The following is a 16446-nucleotide window of genomic DNA, read 5'->3' as shown; positions in this document are numbered from 1 at the left end:
TCCACCACGAGCTTCTCTCCCCTTATAATCCCAACACCCTGTCTGTAGGGCTCTATCATATTGGTATAATCCTGAAACTTTGCAGATTGAAACCCCTCAGCGGCTCCCCATTGCCCTGGGATAAGAGCTAGCCTTCCAGGGTGCCAGGAGGCCACTGTTGACCTGATAGCTTTTCCTCTCCAGCCTAGTTTCTGACCCATCTCATTTACACAGCCTGCATTCCACCATACGCAATCCTAATAGTCCTCAGTGCATTTGCACATACTTCCGCTCTGTCTCCCCTTCCCTGGCCCACCTGGAAAACTGCTACCTGTATTTCTAGGTAGGGCACCCATGTCCATTTTGGCAAAGCTTTCCTCTTCCCTTCCCTCTGGGAGGCCAAAAGGAGTGAAAGTTTCACCAGATAACCCTTGGGAGAGACCTTGGGCTTGATGTATTTTCTAATGTTCCTTCAGATTCACAGTTATCTAAAGGTGACCAAGAGTCTGAGCAATGAGAAATTAAGTAGAAATTAAGTAGACACATCTATAAAACATCTTGAGAGACTTCCCCGGCTGTCTAGTGGTTAAGACTCTGTTCTTCCACTGCAGGGGGAGTGGGTTCGATCCCTGGTGGGGGAACTAATCCCTCATGCCCATGCCGCTTGGGAAACAAAAAGACCTCAAGTCAATGCTGAAAAGAATGCCATAGTAAAAACAACAACAAACAAACAAACAAACCTCTTAAATGCTTAAGTATGCTGTATAGTTTGACTTACTCCTTGCTTTGGTTTTGCTTTCTTCCTCCTTTACAATGTAGAATAATTCTGGATTTGTTTATATCTTTTTTTAAAAAAAACCTGAAATCTTCTGTAGCAAAACTTAGACTCTCCACCTCCTAATATGTCTCCATCCTTGTGGGAGCTTCACCTCGGGGAGGCTCACTGGGGGTGCCGAGAGCTCTCCCCAGGCAACCCAGAGAAGCTGTGAAGAAGGAAGGGGGCTGTGAGACCACTGAGCAGGAGGGTGGGCAAGGATGGCAATCCTCACCTCCAGCCACAGTCCAAAGGCCACCTGTCCCTTTCATTTAATACCTTATCCTGGTAAGGACAGAGTTACATTCTCTTCCAGAAGGGTCTATGGAACAGAAAAGAGAAGGATTGAGATCATGGTGAATGTGCCCTTTTAAAGTGTTCTTTGATGTAGGGAACACAATTACCATGGTTCCTCTCTCAGTTTAGGGTCTGCTCTGGCATGAGGTCCTTGCGGGGCAGACACCTTATTGGAGGAGAAAGCAAGTACCCTCTTAGCTCTGGGGGGTGCTGTTCTGAGAGTCCCCTGCTGGTTTCAAGGGTGGGCATTTGACTCCAGAAGAGCTCAGCCCACCCTTTTTGGTCCATCAGGAGTACCAGCAGCTCTGGATCTCCTGGGCTGGGAAGATCCCTTCAGAACCTCTGTCCTCCTTCACAAAGGAGGTGTCAGGTAGGCCTCCCAGCACAGAATTGAACTCCCTAGGAGGTAAAGAGGGAGGAATTGTAGTGGAGTGTTTTGAAGAGCCTAAGGCATCCCATCATCTAATTGACATTTTCAATCCCTTGGATATTGGAGTCAAAGATTGAGAGACACACACACAGCACTTGTACAATAGACCATTTCTATCTATCTATCCTTAGCCTTCTCCTTGGCAAAGAAAAAGTATTTTAGTCCTCAGAGATATCCAATCTGGACTATTTATTCCTGGTTTTTCATTTTGGTCAGGGACACTTTGAAAAACTAATTTTAATACAAAAGAATTCCCCTTTTGCCAGGAGTTACACTATTTACACTAGGACATAGGGGTAATGGGCTCTGAATTGAAATAACTCTAAGTTTAAATATGCAGTGATTGGGTATGTTTAGCTGGGGGTGGGGAAGAGTTACCATGAGGCTTTATGCATTTGAGAGGCATACTCTTCTGTAGTCTTTACGTCCTCTGTGGAGTTCAGAACCTGTTTGTGGCTTGGAGTCGTAGAATCTTAGATATGAAAAGGACTTAAAAGCCTAGTTGTCCACCTTTATTGTCTAGGTGCAGAAGCCAGATGACCTGCCACCAGAGCTGTGGTCACAGCCGAGGGCTCTTTCCCCACCATCCTCTTCGACCACATGGAGGGTCCAGACTTAGAAAGATGAGGATTTAATCACTGACTAAAGATAGTATTTTCCTTCGCTTTAAACTATAGTCGTATTTGATAAGTCTCACCTTTCTGTTCAGTTTTTGCCATCTTCTTTTTCTGATCGTTTTTAATCTGTGGTGCTTTTTAGTGTGCTTTTAACACCTAAACCTTGTCTGGTTGCAAAAACAGAAAATCAGCAGGGACATAGGGTTTGCCTCATTCACCCCCTTTTCCTTTAAACTCCTTCCCACGGCGAAGCGATGCACTGTGTGTCTGCAGCACATGACCCTGACTCAAGTCCTCCAGGCAGCTGACTAGTGGAACCTGAGCTGCCCGCTGCATTCTGCTAGCCCCAGCACAGACTTGCCACATGCCCTTGTGAAGAGCCATCAGGCGACACCATCAGGCTGATGCCACTCCCACTGGCCTTGGCAGTGAGGAAGCAAGGCTGGAACACCGAGGCTCGGCATTTGGCCGGGAGCACCCTCAGGTGCCGAGGGCACAAGTCTAGCCCAGGTTCCCAGGGAGACGGGTGATGCGAGTGACCTAACATGCCAAGGCTTGGGCAGGCTGGTTTGGGTGGAACAGAAGGCATCAGGCAAACCTGCAGGCAGGTGCAGGCACAGCAGCCTACAGGGAGGCTGGTGTGGAACTGGGGCGGGGTCTTCCCTGAGTCTGTATCTTGACTTGGCCTTCTCTGCTGGTGAATTCCGTAACCTCATGGAGCCTTCATTTTCCCATCTGTAATGGTGGTGGTGATACCTTGCAGGGGGTGAAGGTGAGAAATAAGGTAGGTCAGGCACCTACCTGGCAGGGCTCCTGCACATTGATGAATTCAAGACACAGTAACTGTTATTTCTGTTACTAAAGAACATAGCTACATGTCTCCTTGTTGGTTATTGGTACAATTCCGTAAAGAAATGTTTTTTCCTTTAAGAATTTGAACTCTCATTTTCAAGTCTCATGGTTTTAGCTGGAAGAGAATTATGAAATGCTTTATCGTGTTTTTAAGTTCTTTAGTTACTTATCCCTAGAGTAAGACCTAGAAAAGTTATAGAAATGATCCACCTAGCCAAGAATCTGAATATCACAGATGTCTGGCCCAAGGCCCATAGAGTTTAGGTGAACCTTCTACCTTTGCCCAATAAAGGATTGGGTTTTTTTCTTTTAATATGCTAGGGCCTTTTGCTTATCCCAGACTGAGATGAAAATTAAGTAGCCAGAAGTTTCCTGCCTGTGATCAATTCTAATGCCTTCTGTGAAGGGAAATGGTTGTAAATTATTACCAGTTAATTAAATGAGTGTTTCCGTTGAGTCCTGTCTGCAGGCTTTTATCCAAGCCTGTTTAGAATCATGGAATATTAGAGCTAGAAAGGTTTTTTTTAACAATCCTCTCATTTCATGGGCAAGAAGACCGAGTCAGGGATATAGGTGACTTGCCCAACTTCTGCAAAGTGATGCCAAAGGAAAGGAAACACTGGCTCAGGGTGTGTGGTGGAGGAGGGGGGCTGGCGATCAGTTGGCTCATCAAGTGAGCAGAGTATGATCCTTAAGGAGGGGGCCTGTGTAGTCCATATGCTACTGGTTTGCCGTGGAGCCATCTTGAAGTGCTTTTATATTTTACAAAGTGCTGTCAGAGTGTTTATTACAGGATAAAATACTATCATTCCCATTTTATAGGTGATGAAATTGAGGTGGTCAGATGACCTTCCAATTCAGCTCATTAGACCAAATCAACAGATATTTTTTGAGTGTTTACTTGGTTCAAGGAACTCTGCTAGGCCCTTCGGGGAATAAAAAAGTGTCAGATCCGGGCTTCCCTGGTGGTGCAGTGGTTGAGAGTCTGCCTGCCGTTGCAGGCGACACGGGTTTGTGCCCCATTCCGGGAAGATCCCACATGCCGCAGAGCGGCTGGGCCCATGAGCCATGGCTGCTGAGCCTGCGCGTCCGGAGCCTGTGCTCCGCAACGGGAGAGGCCACAACAGTGAGAGGCCTGCGTACCGCAAAAAAAAAAAAAAAAAAAAAAAAAAAAAAAAAAAAAAAAAAAGTGTCAGATCCCACTGGAAAGGAGCTTACAGACTTAACTGCAAGTGATGAGATGTAAGTCTATGAAATTTTATCTAATTGTTAAGGGTATCAATAAATAGTAAGATAATAATCGAGAAAGGAATTTTGAGACTTCAGGGATCAATGTGCATGTGAGATCTTCCTGGCAAAAGTTTCTTCCTTCAGCTTCTGTAGTTACATCATCTTTGCCAGGTACACTCAGCTGCTTCTTCCACCTGCAGCCTCAGGGAGCTTCTCTGGGAAATCCTGAGCACCTGGCAATGATCCTGACCCTAGGAGTCATTCAGTCAATGTTGGAATGAGTGGATAGGTGAAGAGAGAAAGGCTTTCTAAGTAGAGACAGCAGCACGAGCACAGGTGTGGCTGTGACATAGTGAGGAGATGGACCTGACTAGAAGAGTAGGTTTAAAGAATGGAAATTTGAAAAACAGGTTTGGGTTAATTAGTGGGGAGCCCACAGTGCCCTGGAAAGCCAGGTAAAGGAGAGTGAGTTTTCTTCTGAAGGCACTAAGAAGCCTCTGGAGGCTTGGATGGAGGAAAGTTGATGAGAGTGGCACTTTGGAAAGGGCATTTGGGCAGAGAGAGGTAGGCACTTGTTTGTTTTTATACCACAGAAGTTTTAAACTTCGATGCAGTCCAATTTATCATTTTTTGTCACTTGTAATTTTGATGTCATATCTAAGGAACCGTTGCCTAACCCAAAGTCAGGAAAATTTATTCCTCTATTTTCTTCTAAGAGTTTTATAGTTTTAGCTCTTACTTTTAGGTCTATGATCCATTCTGAGTTCATATTTATATATGGTGTGAGGTAGGGGTCTGCTTTTATTCTTTTGCATGTGGAATCCAGTTGTCCCAGCACCATTTGTTGAAAAGAGTACTCTTTCTCCATTTAATTGTCTTGGTACTCTCCTGCCCCTTTTTAATCCCTCTCTCCCACCTGTCTTATTTCCCTTACCCATCTCCAGGCAGATGTTCCCTTACCCATCCCCAGAAAACTGATGTTTTCTGCCGCAATAGAAACTATATGTTTACAGTCAGGTTAAACTATATGTTGTCTCTCTTTTTCTAGGCAGTATGTTCTCTTTTGTGTTTGGCTTCTTTCATTTACTATTTTTCCATGTTGTTGCATGCATCAATAGTTTATTCTTTTTATTGTTGAATACTATTCCATTGTATGGCTATATCATATTCTTTAAAAAGCGCCTTGAGCATTTGCATACATATTTTTGAACATATGCTTGCTTTATTCTTGGTTAAATACCTAAGAGTTGAATGGCTGGATCAAATGGGAGGTGTATGTGTAACATTTTAAGAAAATGTCAAACTGTTTCCAAAGTGATAGTTCCATTTTATAGTCGCATCAGCAACATATGGGAATTCCAGTTGCTCCACATTCTTACATTTAGTATGGTCAGACTTTTTAGTGTTAGCCCTCATAATAGGTATCTATTGTTATTGCATTGTGGTTTTAATTTGCATTTCTCTAATGATTAATGAGGTTGAACTTGTTTTTATATACTTATTTGCCATCTTTATATTATGTCTTCTTTGGTGAAATGAAGTGATGAAGCCCATTTTTTAAAAGTTGGGTTGTTTTCTTATAGAGTTTTGCAAGGTCTTTATTTGGATACAAGTGAGAAAAAAAATTACACTATTTTCTCCTGATCTGTGCCCTGTCTTTCATTCTCTTGACAGTGTCTTTCAAAGAACAGAAATTTTAATTTAGATGAAGTCCAATTTGTCATTTTTTTCACGGATTGTGCTTTTTTTTTTTTTTTTTGCGGTACGCGGGCCTCTCACTGTTGTGGCCTATCCCGTTGCAGAGCACAGGCTCCGGACGCGCAGGCTCGGCGGCCATGGCTCATGGGCCCAGCTGCTCCGCAGCATGTGGGATCCTCCTGGACCGGGGCACAAACCCGCATCCCCTGCATCGGCAGGCGGACTCCCAACCACTGCGCCACCAGGGAAGCCCTGTGCTTTTGGTTTTATATCTAAGAAATATTTACCTAATCCAAGGTTCCAAAGATTTTCTCTGATGTATTTTTCTTGAAGTATTAAAGTGTTAGGTTTTACATTTAGGTCTGTGATCCATTTTGAGTTAATTTTTGTATAAGTTACAATGTGTGAGTTGAAGTTCACTATTGTGTATATGGACATCCAGTTACAGCACCATTTGTTTACACTGAGTTTTGATGATTTATCTATTTGTGTGTCAGAATGTCACTTTTAAAGGCCATTGCTTTCTGAGTTTTGACAAGGGCCCAGGAGTTGCCCTTCTCACTGATAGAAGTGGTCTGTAGGAAAGAGGGCTTGGCATATTCACTTCTCCCTGAATGACTGTTACAGAAAGTATGCACAGTACATCCATTTCTACGTGGGACCTCCATGGCACTCTGGCCTCAGCCCTGTCATGGTGGACATTCTGTAAGTGCCTTAGACGATGACAGGGTAACCCAGGCCCTGATTTGGAAGGCCATAAAGCTGACAAGGAGAGTGACTGAATGACTGGATCTGGGATCTAGTGAGCCTTGGAGCCCAGAGCAACAAGCTGAAATTCTGCAGAAAAAATATGGAGCTCTTAGGATTTGGGGCCTAAGCACTGCACAGGATGTGAGAAGCAGAGCCTTACAGCATGTAGAAAAGATGCAAAGGTTTTAGTTGATGGCAAACTCAAGCTGGGTCACTGGGGCTTCTCAAAGTGTTCATGAAGTCTGTAGCTGCATCACTAAAGGGCACTGTCACTGTTGAAATCAAAGTTGGTGATAACGTTGCTTTGCCCTGTTAGCGTCTGATGCACCTGCGGACTGATGTTCACTCTTTCATGGGAATGTGGAGAAATTGGAGCATATCTGGAGGAAACCAATCAGAATGGTGAAGGAGGAGAAAACCATGTCCTCTATGAAGCTGCTTGGAGTATCCTTGCTTGTCTGTTAATTTACTCATTCACAAAACCATTTCAGTCCTCTTATGTGCAAGTCAGGGTCCTAAGGGACCAGGGCATAGTGGCTACAACAACGAAGGGGTTCCAGCAATGGTCTCTATAATGGTGTGGAGTTGCCCACCTGTCTAAAAGAGGTCTTCCTGTAAAAAGTGAGTTTTGAGTTGATTCTCGATAGACAAGTAAGAGTTTGACAGGTTAAAAAGAGAAGCATTTTATAGGTATAAAGATTGCATGCCTCAAATCACTAGGCAATAAGCTTCAGACAGGTAATGTATATTTTTCATCATTTTGACTACATTCTCCATTATGCTGTCTGACCCGTAATACATTTTGTTGATCTCTAAGGTTATAAATGAAATAATATGCCTCCCTGAAGAGTCTACAAATAATTTATAGATGCTGAGATATGGGTTGTATGTGTTTGGTATGGTAAGGGACACAGCATGTGGGGCTGTGTGCCCTGCTAAGGAGTTTGGCTGTTATAGAAGGGAGAGGACACATAGAAGGATTTTAAGTTAGAAAGTCACATGGTCAGATTTTCATTTTTGAAATGTCAGTGGTAGCAGCTGGGGGATTATGAGTCTGGAGACGGAAACCAGCTAGAAGCCCCCTGCAAGGGGCAAGGTGAGGCAGGGCAGGAGGAGTGGAGAGGAAGGGGAAGGTTTAAGAGAGGCTCAGAAAGTGGACTTGGTGGAATCTGGTAGGATTATATGCACATAGTGAGGAGCCTGGGCTGCTGGGGAAACGGGGGAGTCATTTGGGGGTACATGATAAGACTTTGGACTCTGGACATGTTGAATTAAAGGGACTTGTCTTAGTGAGACACTGAGATGGAGACTTTCAGAAAAGGTGCATATATAGGTTTGAGAATAAAGTGTGTGCTTGAGACTTAGGAAATGAATGTGACTACACCCTCTCGGAGGTTCTGATATGTTTGTTTTTTCTCCTACTCCTACACCCAAAGAATGTCAGGTGGGTTTTGAAATCATAAGCCTGAATCTTCCAATGGAAGGAAAAGAGGACTCAGGAGCAGCAGGGTTTAAAGAGAGATTCATGAAGGAGGAAGTGGGCAAGAACATCAGATACTGGCAGACGGGTCAGCTGAGGGGAAGATGGACACATCTTTGGATCTGACCATGGGATGTGACAAGGGTTACAGGAGCTGTTTCAGTGCCAGAGAGAGGCAGGGGGACAGATTGCGGGAGATGGCCTGGGCGTTAGAAAGTGTAGAGGGGAGGTGATGATTGTCTTTACAAATATGACTTATTCTCTTTGGCTGCCAATTTGGATAAGCCTTTTGGGGTGAAAGTGATAGAAAACCCTACTCAAACTGGCTAAAGCAAAAGGAAGTTATGGGCTCAAATAACTGAAAATCCAGAAGAATCAAGCAGGGCTTGATCTACGGCTTTAAATGACATCAAGACCTGGTCTCTTTCTGTCTCTTAGCTCTCCCTTCTTTACTGACTTCATTCTCCAGCCCAGTGTGGTAGTAAGAATGGTGCCAGACACTCCCAAGTGTATGTCCTTCCAGATTACAGTTCAGCAGGAGTGAGATCGTACTTCTTCCTTGTAGATCCAGGATTCCTGATTGGACCTACTTGGATTTTGTGCCCAAACCTGCACCAGTGATTGAGGGTTGAGAGGAGCAATTACTCAGATGGCCAGATGTAGGGCATATGCCAGCTCCAGGCCCGTCATCTTGGCCGAGGGAATTCAGTGCTCAGTTTGGCAAGCCTGGGTCACATGTCCGCTCTGGAACCAGCAGTAGACTCTCAGCTGAGCCATGGACTAATGTGAGGGCAGGGTGGTTCTCCAATCAAGCTGAAGTGCTCTTCCCAGAATCTGCAGAGCTAAAGTATGCACTACAGCAGTAGGGGACAAAACTAGGGTCAATGAATGGAAGCTATTGGTCACTGCATTTCTGCTGTTAGAGAAGGATCTTCTCTGGGGTACAGGAATGAAAGACGCCAGCTGTGGTGGAAGTGAGTTGGCTGTCACTGGAGGTGTCTAAGCGGCCACCACCATGTATAGATGCCAAGCCATCAGCACTGTATAGGTGAAGCAGATAACCTCGAGGGCCGCATTTTCAAACTGTTTCTCTGTGATGCACTGAGGAAGACGTTTTACACCAAAACCCAGTGTACCATTCTCACGCGTATAAAACCGCAAACAGAATTTTCATGGCGTGGTGCTTTTCCTTACTATTTGGCTTGTTCATATTTTCTGTTCCACTTTATTCTAGTTGAAAATCCCTGTTGTGTGCAACCCACTACCTGGTTTTCATGTCTCACTAGTGAGTCTCGACCTGCAGTTGGTAAAACCCTGTTCTAAGGTCAGAGGTCTTAGATGGACTAGGCTTACAGATGGCGTTTGAGTCTGACTTTTCCACTGTGATGGTGACTTGGGTCAAAAATGAGGCTCGAACCTGTTGCACTGTGAGAACTCCTGATTCTGAGTGCTGGAGTCTCCTGCTGTCTGTCAGAGCAGCTCCTGCCCATGTGGTGGCGTAGCCTTCTTTGTTTTGTGGGCCCTCGGGCAGTGTTGGAGGGAGTTTACGGGCTGGATCTCGGAGGTGGCCTGGCAGTTGGGAGGCTGGCAGCAGCTCCTTCTGTGCCAGCAGCAGTTGATGTTGTGAGATCGAATGTGTGTGCATGTATGTGGCTCTGCCAGGCTTTTATATTGAAGATGAGGGAGTGGCTTTTAAAAATAAAATATTTTTGACTTGAAACAAGTCGAGGCAGAGAGTGGAGACAATTAGAGACTGACATCCTGTTTAGTCATCTCTCCAGAGAGCTCTATTTTCAGAACTGTTCTATAAAGGTTCACAAGTGGTGTTAAGATAGTTAAGGGGCTATTGTTAAGTTAGTAGTCGTGATGCAAGAAGCTGATTTGAACACTGGAGTGAGTTATGGTGTGGTAACCACACTGATAACAGACTGAATGCAGAAAAAGGCAGCAGGGTTTATAAGAATTGGCTGTTATATAGATGAAGCTCTCCCAGTCAGTATAAAACAGGCATCTTTTATTTCGAAAAAGCATAAACAGGGTGTAGTACTTAAAAACAGGTGGTGGTGAGCTCTAGGGTAAGGTCAGTGCATTTCTTTTCTTCGGTATTGGTCACCTATAGATACAATACAAACAGTAAATAGTACTGTTAAGGCTCTTTGAGATTGTCTGACAGAAGCCACGTCGGAAATGCTGAATAACGACATTATGGACTTGGAGATGGGAGCAGTGAAGCTGGGCATGGTTAAGGACCTTGCCCAGAGTGCAGAGCTGCTGCGGCAGTCAGACTGGAGTCCGTGTCCTGGTCTAGTTTGGACGCTGTACCATGTGATTCTACCCAAAAGACCATCCATATCTATACTCAGCTTCTCTGAACCTCCCTCTCTTAGACAAAAGGTCAAAGGCAGAGCTGAAGCGATAGGCTAAACCTGACAAGATTTTATTTAAGGACAATTGTAAATTTATGTATCGGAGCCCCAAAGAACCTCAGAATCAGTGGCGTAGAGGTGTTCATGGGTAGTTCAAGGTTAGCATGAAGAGGGCAGAGCCTGCCTACCCGGGCCAGTGTGGTCAGAGCAGATACGGAGGGTCCTGCCCCATCCTGGGGCCATGCTGTGTGAAGGTCGTTGGGAGACGGGAGTGTGTGCAGAGGACTGGCTCTAGTGAGAAGACGTACTGCTGCCTCGTTGGCAGAACGTCTGTCTTGTTTTCTCAGCTCGTAGATAAGAACTTGAAGGAACGTTGATGTTCCCATGAACAGTCGAGAGTAGTGAACGCACAGCACACGTACTGCCTCCCCTGGTGCTCCCTGAGGATGAACTGCACTCAGGTGGAGATGGTGTAGACAGAGACAGCACTCTTCTATTCAAACTCCTTACTTCCTCAAACTAAAGGTACGCAGTTGCCCATGGCACATTGGTTCATTGCCTTTATGTTGCCATTATTTCTCTACTTCAAACTCTTGCCACGTGCTTTAGTAAAATATTGTTCTTACAAATGGTGCACATCAGTTAGGGGTGTCTCAAAAATAGTGACCACGTGTATGGTTGCTCATCAATATCACAGAGAGCCAAAAGGGAAGAGGAAAACATTCGAGAGAGGGAAAACATTGCACGGTTTCGTTTAGATCTGCTTTTCATCCGTTACAGTTTCTTGTGCTGTCACTTGTTTCCTGCCCCTCTACTGTTCAATGAAAAACATAGATCTGATTTATGGCTGTGATGTGTGCATTGAGGCCAGTCTGTCAAGAATTATTTGAGGCCCACAAAAAAATACTTCAAAATTAGCATATAACGTACAATTTTTTTCTCTCTTTCTAGGTGGATCTGGAGCCAGAAGGGAAAGTATTTGTTGTAATAACCCTAACAGGAAGTTTCACTGAAGGTAAGAATGAATTTGGGGTGGTTTCAGGTATTTGTGTACTCTTAGTTCATACTCAGTAGGAATTTATATCATGGAGCATATAAAAAGAGCATTTCGTAAAAGACGCTTTAAAAATTGACTGTATAAACCAGGTTGGTTGGTATTTTGTTGTCTAATGGTCTGTTGGTTTGGGTTGCCAGATTAAATATATTTGCTCACTCTGGCAATCTTGTGTTTTGTTTAACATACTCACTGAGGTTTTGTTTTTATTCATCATCATCTTAGTTCTTAGTTCAAGAGGTTCTTGCCTCTTTTGGTTCATGTCTATTAAACTGTATTTTAGATTTTTGGCTTTGGACCAACCTTTTAGTTTGCCCTAGGAGTGTATTAAAAATTTAAGGATTGCGTTTTCTTCCTTATAATCTTTATCTCATTCTGTCCTTTAAGGTATTCTGTTCCTCTTCCCCTTGCGCTACCTCCATCTCCCATTCCCCATATTTAAAAAATCGAGGTAAAATTTATATACAGAGAAATGAATAGATCAGAAATGAAGAGTTTGGTTTTGACAGATGCATACAACTGTGTAACAAGTGCTCCAATCCAAGACATAGACCATTTTCATCCCTCTGAAAGTTCCCTGTGTCCTCTCCCAGTTAATCCCCTGCTGCCAGAGGCAGTGAATGCAGTGTTTTGCTTTGTTTCTTCACTATAGGTTAATTTTGTCTCTTCTGGAAGTTCATATAAATGGAACTACATAGCAGGTTCTCCTTTGTGTCTGATTTCTTTTGCTCAGCATAATTTCTCTGAGACTCATTCATGTCATTGTGTATATTAGTATTCTGTTCCTTCTTACTGCTGGGTATTCTATTACATAAATGTAGCACAATTTTGTTTGCTTATTCTCATCTTGATGGACATTTTGGAGTTTTCCCTGTTTGGGGTTATTATAAAGAACGCTTCCATAAACATCCTTGTACATAAATTACACTTTGATTTTTCTTGGGTAAATACCTAGCAGTGGAATTGCTGGATAATAGAGTAGATACATGTTTAACTTTATAAGAAACTTTCAAATGGTTTTCCAAAGTGGTTGTATTCTTATATTCCCACCAGCAATGTATGAGAGTTCCAGTTACTCTGTATCCTCCCCAACCCTTGGTATGGTCATTCTCTTAAATTTTAGACATGCTGGTGGCTATGAAATGATATCTTGTAGTTTTAAGTTGCATATCAAATTCCCTCTAATTTCTGTCTCTTTTCTGGTGGCCCTCCAGTGTTTCCAATTAATTGTTTCAGAATGTATTTCTAAATATCTTAATTGTTTTGGGTGGGAAGATTAGTCCATTACAAGCTACTCCACCGTTACTAAAATCCTTGCAAAGATCTGTGAATGTGTGGCTTCGTGGTTTGTCTGTTTGGTGTTGGCATTTTGCAAATTGAGGACAGTTTTGAGAAGTGGTTTTCTCTCGTCTCAGCCAACCCTTCTCATTCATGTGGGCAAATTGTCTTGATGTTAACATTTTTCAAGTTGTTGTCTCAATTGTCACATCTTATCTTTTGAAATTAGCTGAAACTTGGGATACTTGAACATGAAAAACTGTCCAGATTACAGTTTGGGGGTCTTCTGCCTGCTCACAGGTCTTTTGGTTTGGCTTGGTATCTTGAACATATAGGATTTGTGGGAAAAAGGAGTCTGCTCGTAACTCAGTCAAATAAAATATAATGTAATATTACAGAACATTGCTGATAGAACATTCTTACAGCACACGGAACATGGGTACAGCCATGGTATAGACAAGCCCAGCAGTGAGAATAGAGGTGTGAATGAGGAGTGAGATTCTGAATGTGCTGAACTACGTTTTTGCACTGAGTGACAAGGGACCAGTGGAGTAAGGCCATGCCTGTTAGACCAGGTCTGATGGTGCCATTGTTGTTACATGACATCTTTTTTTTAGAGTTACACCAGCTCTCTAGGACTAAATTTTATTAAGGTTTTATCTTCCTTAATTTTACGCTAGAAACATCAGAACAGGGGCTCTGGAATACTCCTCAGTGTTCTCATAGTATTGGGTTGGCCAAAAAGTTTGTTCGGGTTTTCTGTGTTACAAAGGAACTTTTTGGCCAACGCAATATTAATTTATTAGTTATAGTGATAAGAAGAAAGGAATGTCAAGTGTTATTTGGGGTGAGTTCTTACCAGGTCATTGCAATTATATTCCTTTCGGAGGTGACCCTGCGTAAAATGTTGAGGCAGGCCGACTTCATCTTTGGTAATTCCACCTCCCCTCTAAGTCCTTCCTGTTCTCTGCCTTCCACTGTCTCTTACTCCAGTAAGATGCCCAGTGATCTCCTCTCTCCAGGAACACTTGCTAATAAGGAAGACAGTGAATTCATGGACTAATTCACACTAAAATGATAGTGATCGCTATCTTAGCACTCTACCCCTCTTAGGTGTGCCTGCGTAGTTTAAAAGATGCTGAAAGAGCTGTTTTATCCATGAGAAATAGATTTTTTTAATGTTGAAATTTCAGGGTCTATGGCATCACGGTGTGGGCTGTATTTTAGAAGCTCAGGTCTGTTCTCTTTGTCTGTGGGAGCCTTGCCTTGTCAGTTTGGCTCCTAGGCCGGGGCTCAGCTTGAGCTCGCACGTTGCTGCTGCCTTAGGGCACAGCTTCCTTGTCACATGCAGACAACGTGATGGCTGCCTCTGTGTGTGTTACACAAGGAGGGAATGGAGCCTCCCAGCCCACACACACCTGCCTCAGCTACGGCAGCACCTGGACCCGGCACTGTGAGAATGTCCCTGGCTTGGCCTCTCACCTGTCAGCCCCCCTAGATCATCCCTGGCCATAAAGCGACAGGTAGACTGATAGAACATTTGGAGCTCTAGTTTCCATCTGGGATGCTGAAGGGTTTTACATAAAGAAGCAGGATGAGGTCAGGCTTGCCTGGTGTGGCTCAGGCTGTGAAGGGGGCACTGGCCTGGGATCCCAGAGGGATTGTCGGAGCTCAAGAAATGTTGGTTGATGAAAGAATGAAGTAATGCCACATGCAGCAACATGGATGGACCTAGAGATTATCAGGCTAAGTGAAGTAAGTTAGAGAAAGATAAATATCATATGATATCACTTGTATGTGGAATCTGAAAAAATGATACAAATGAACTTATTTACAAAACAGAAACAGATTCACAGATTTAGAAAACAAATTTATGGTTACCAAAGGGGAAAGGTTGGGAGGGGCATAAATTAGAGGTTGAGATTAACATATACACACCACTACCTATAAAATAGATAAAAAGGACCTACTGTATTGCACAGGGAACTCTACTCAATATTCTGTAATAACCTATATGTGAAAAGAATCTGAAAAAGAATGGAGATATGTATGACTGAATCACTTTGCTGTACAGCAGAAACTAACACAACATTGTAAATCAACTATACTCCAATATAAAGTAAAAGTTAAATTAAAAAAAAAAAGAAGTGTTGGTTGAGCCTCGACATGCATCTGATCTATCTCACAGGGTTATTTTGAAGGTCAGGTGGTAGAATGTGTAGGGAAATGCTTTGCAAACTGTAGAGTGCTCTGTGAAGGTACACTAGTGGGTTCTTATCTCTGTGTTCCTGTTGTCATAGCAGCAGCAGTCCTGTCATTCTCCCCACCCCTGCCTGGGACCCCAAGTACACTCAGCAGGTGTGTTTTATTTCGACACCGCCTTTATTTTATACTAGAAGCTTCGAGAATTTAGTGGACAGTTTCTAATATGATGTTGGCTTATTGCCATGGCTGTTTCCCTTTCATGGCCTCCTCTAGGGGTTCTGCCATTAGCCCAGATGCTACAATCCCAAAGCTCTCCTTTAAAAAGCAGTTGCTTAAATGGAGCTGTGGTCTGTGATGTACAGGACTGGCATTAGGAGCTACTGACTACTCCTTATTTCATTCTGTCTCCTCTTTTCATCTTTCATTAATTGTGCTGAATTAGTAGCTAAGGCAAAAACGTTTTTGTTAAATATAAGACATGACTGAGAAATGACATGAGAAATGCCTGCTGGGTACAGACCTGTGATCTCATCACAGATGCTGGGGAGATAAAGATGAACAAGACACGGACACTTGAAGGAGCTCATAGGAGGCAGGCAGATGCAGCCCATGTTTGCAGTGCAGGGGCCCAGGTCCCAGCATAGGAATAAGTCCAAGGCATGGTGCTGGCTGGCAGGAATACGTGATTGGATCAGCCAGGAGATTTTAGAAGAAGTTTCACAGGGGAGGTGATGTTTAAAGCAAGTTGGAATGATCCATAGAAATGTCGCAGGCCGGGGAAGATGGTTCAAGAGGGGATGATAGTTTGTTCACAGGCATAGGGGTGAGAGGACAGTGACGGGTTTCAGAGACTGAAAGTAGCAAGAGGGGTGCCGAAGGTGAGGGAGTGCAGTGGGAGGTGTAGCAGAGACTTGGGAGGGCCTCATGCATGGGTTTGCCCGGGACAGTCTGAGTTTGTCTGCTATACCACTGTAACTACTAACAGTGTCACCTTTCACTCTCAGAAGGGTCCCAGGTTAGAGGATAATTGCGTGGTCACACACTACTTCTAGGCTAGTAGACGTGATGGGGTGCCAGTGAAGGGTTTTAAGGAACGAGAAACAAAATCTGACTTGGTAGCTGTGGGTACAAGGGGCTTGGGGCTGGGGGCTGTTCAGATCATAAGAGGAGACAGGGGTGTAGACAGGCAGTAAGAGACAACTGTCTGAGGGAGAGGTTACTAGAGCCCAAGTTCAGTTGGAATCTGCAGGATGGATGGAGAGGAGGGGACAGCTATGAGAAATATATAGATCTCGAAACCAACAGGAATCGGCAGTTCATAGGGTGTCAGGGATGAATAGGGATGAGACCCAGATGATGCTCAGAGGGGTGTGGCGTCATTCACCAGAGCAGAAAC

At 43.8% G+C, this 16446-nt stretch overlaps 1 protein-coding gene across 2 annotated transcripts in view; it reads left to right on the top strand.

Annotated features, from left to right (window-relative positions):
- PRKCH (protein kinase C eta) overlaps positions 1–16446 on the top strand; it is a 222152-nt gene that overhangs the window by 58797 nt on the left and 146909 nt on the right. For both annotated transcript variants that reach the window (XR_012329957.1, XM_019923111.3), the window contains exon 2: positions 11465–11528. Coding sequence is in view for 1 of the 2 variants with exons in the window: in XM_019923111.3 (XP_019778670.1) it covers positions 11465–11528 (64 nt within the window). In the remaining variant the exon portion in view is untranslated. The remainder of the gene's footprint in view (positions 1–11464; positions 11529–16446) is intronic.

The sequence above is a fragment of the Tursiops truncatus genome, chromosome 2 (genome assembly GCF_011762595.2).
Source record: "Tursiops truncatus isolate mTurTru1 chromosome 2, mTurTru1.mat.Y, whole genome shotgun sequence".
NCBI lineage: Eukaryota > Metazoa > Chordata > Mammalia > Artiodactyla > Delphinidae > Tursiops > Tursiops truncatus.
The sequence above is the reverse complement of the archived record's forward strand: the minus strand, read 5'-3'. Positions and strand labels throughout refer to the sequence as shown.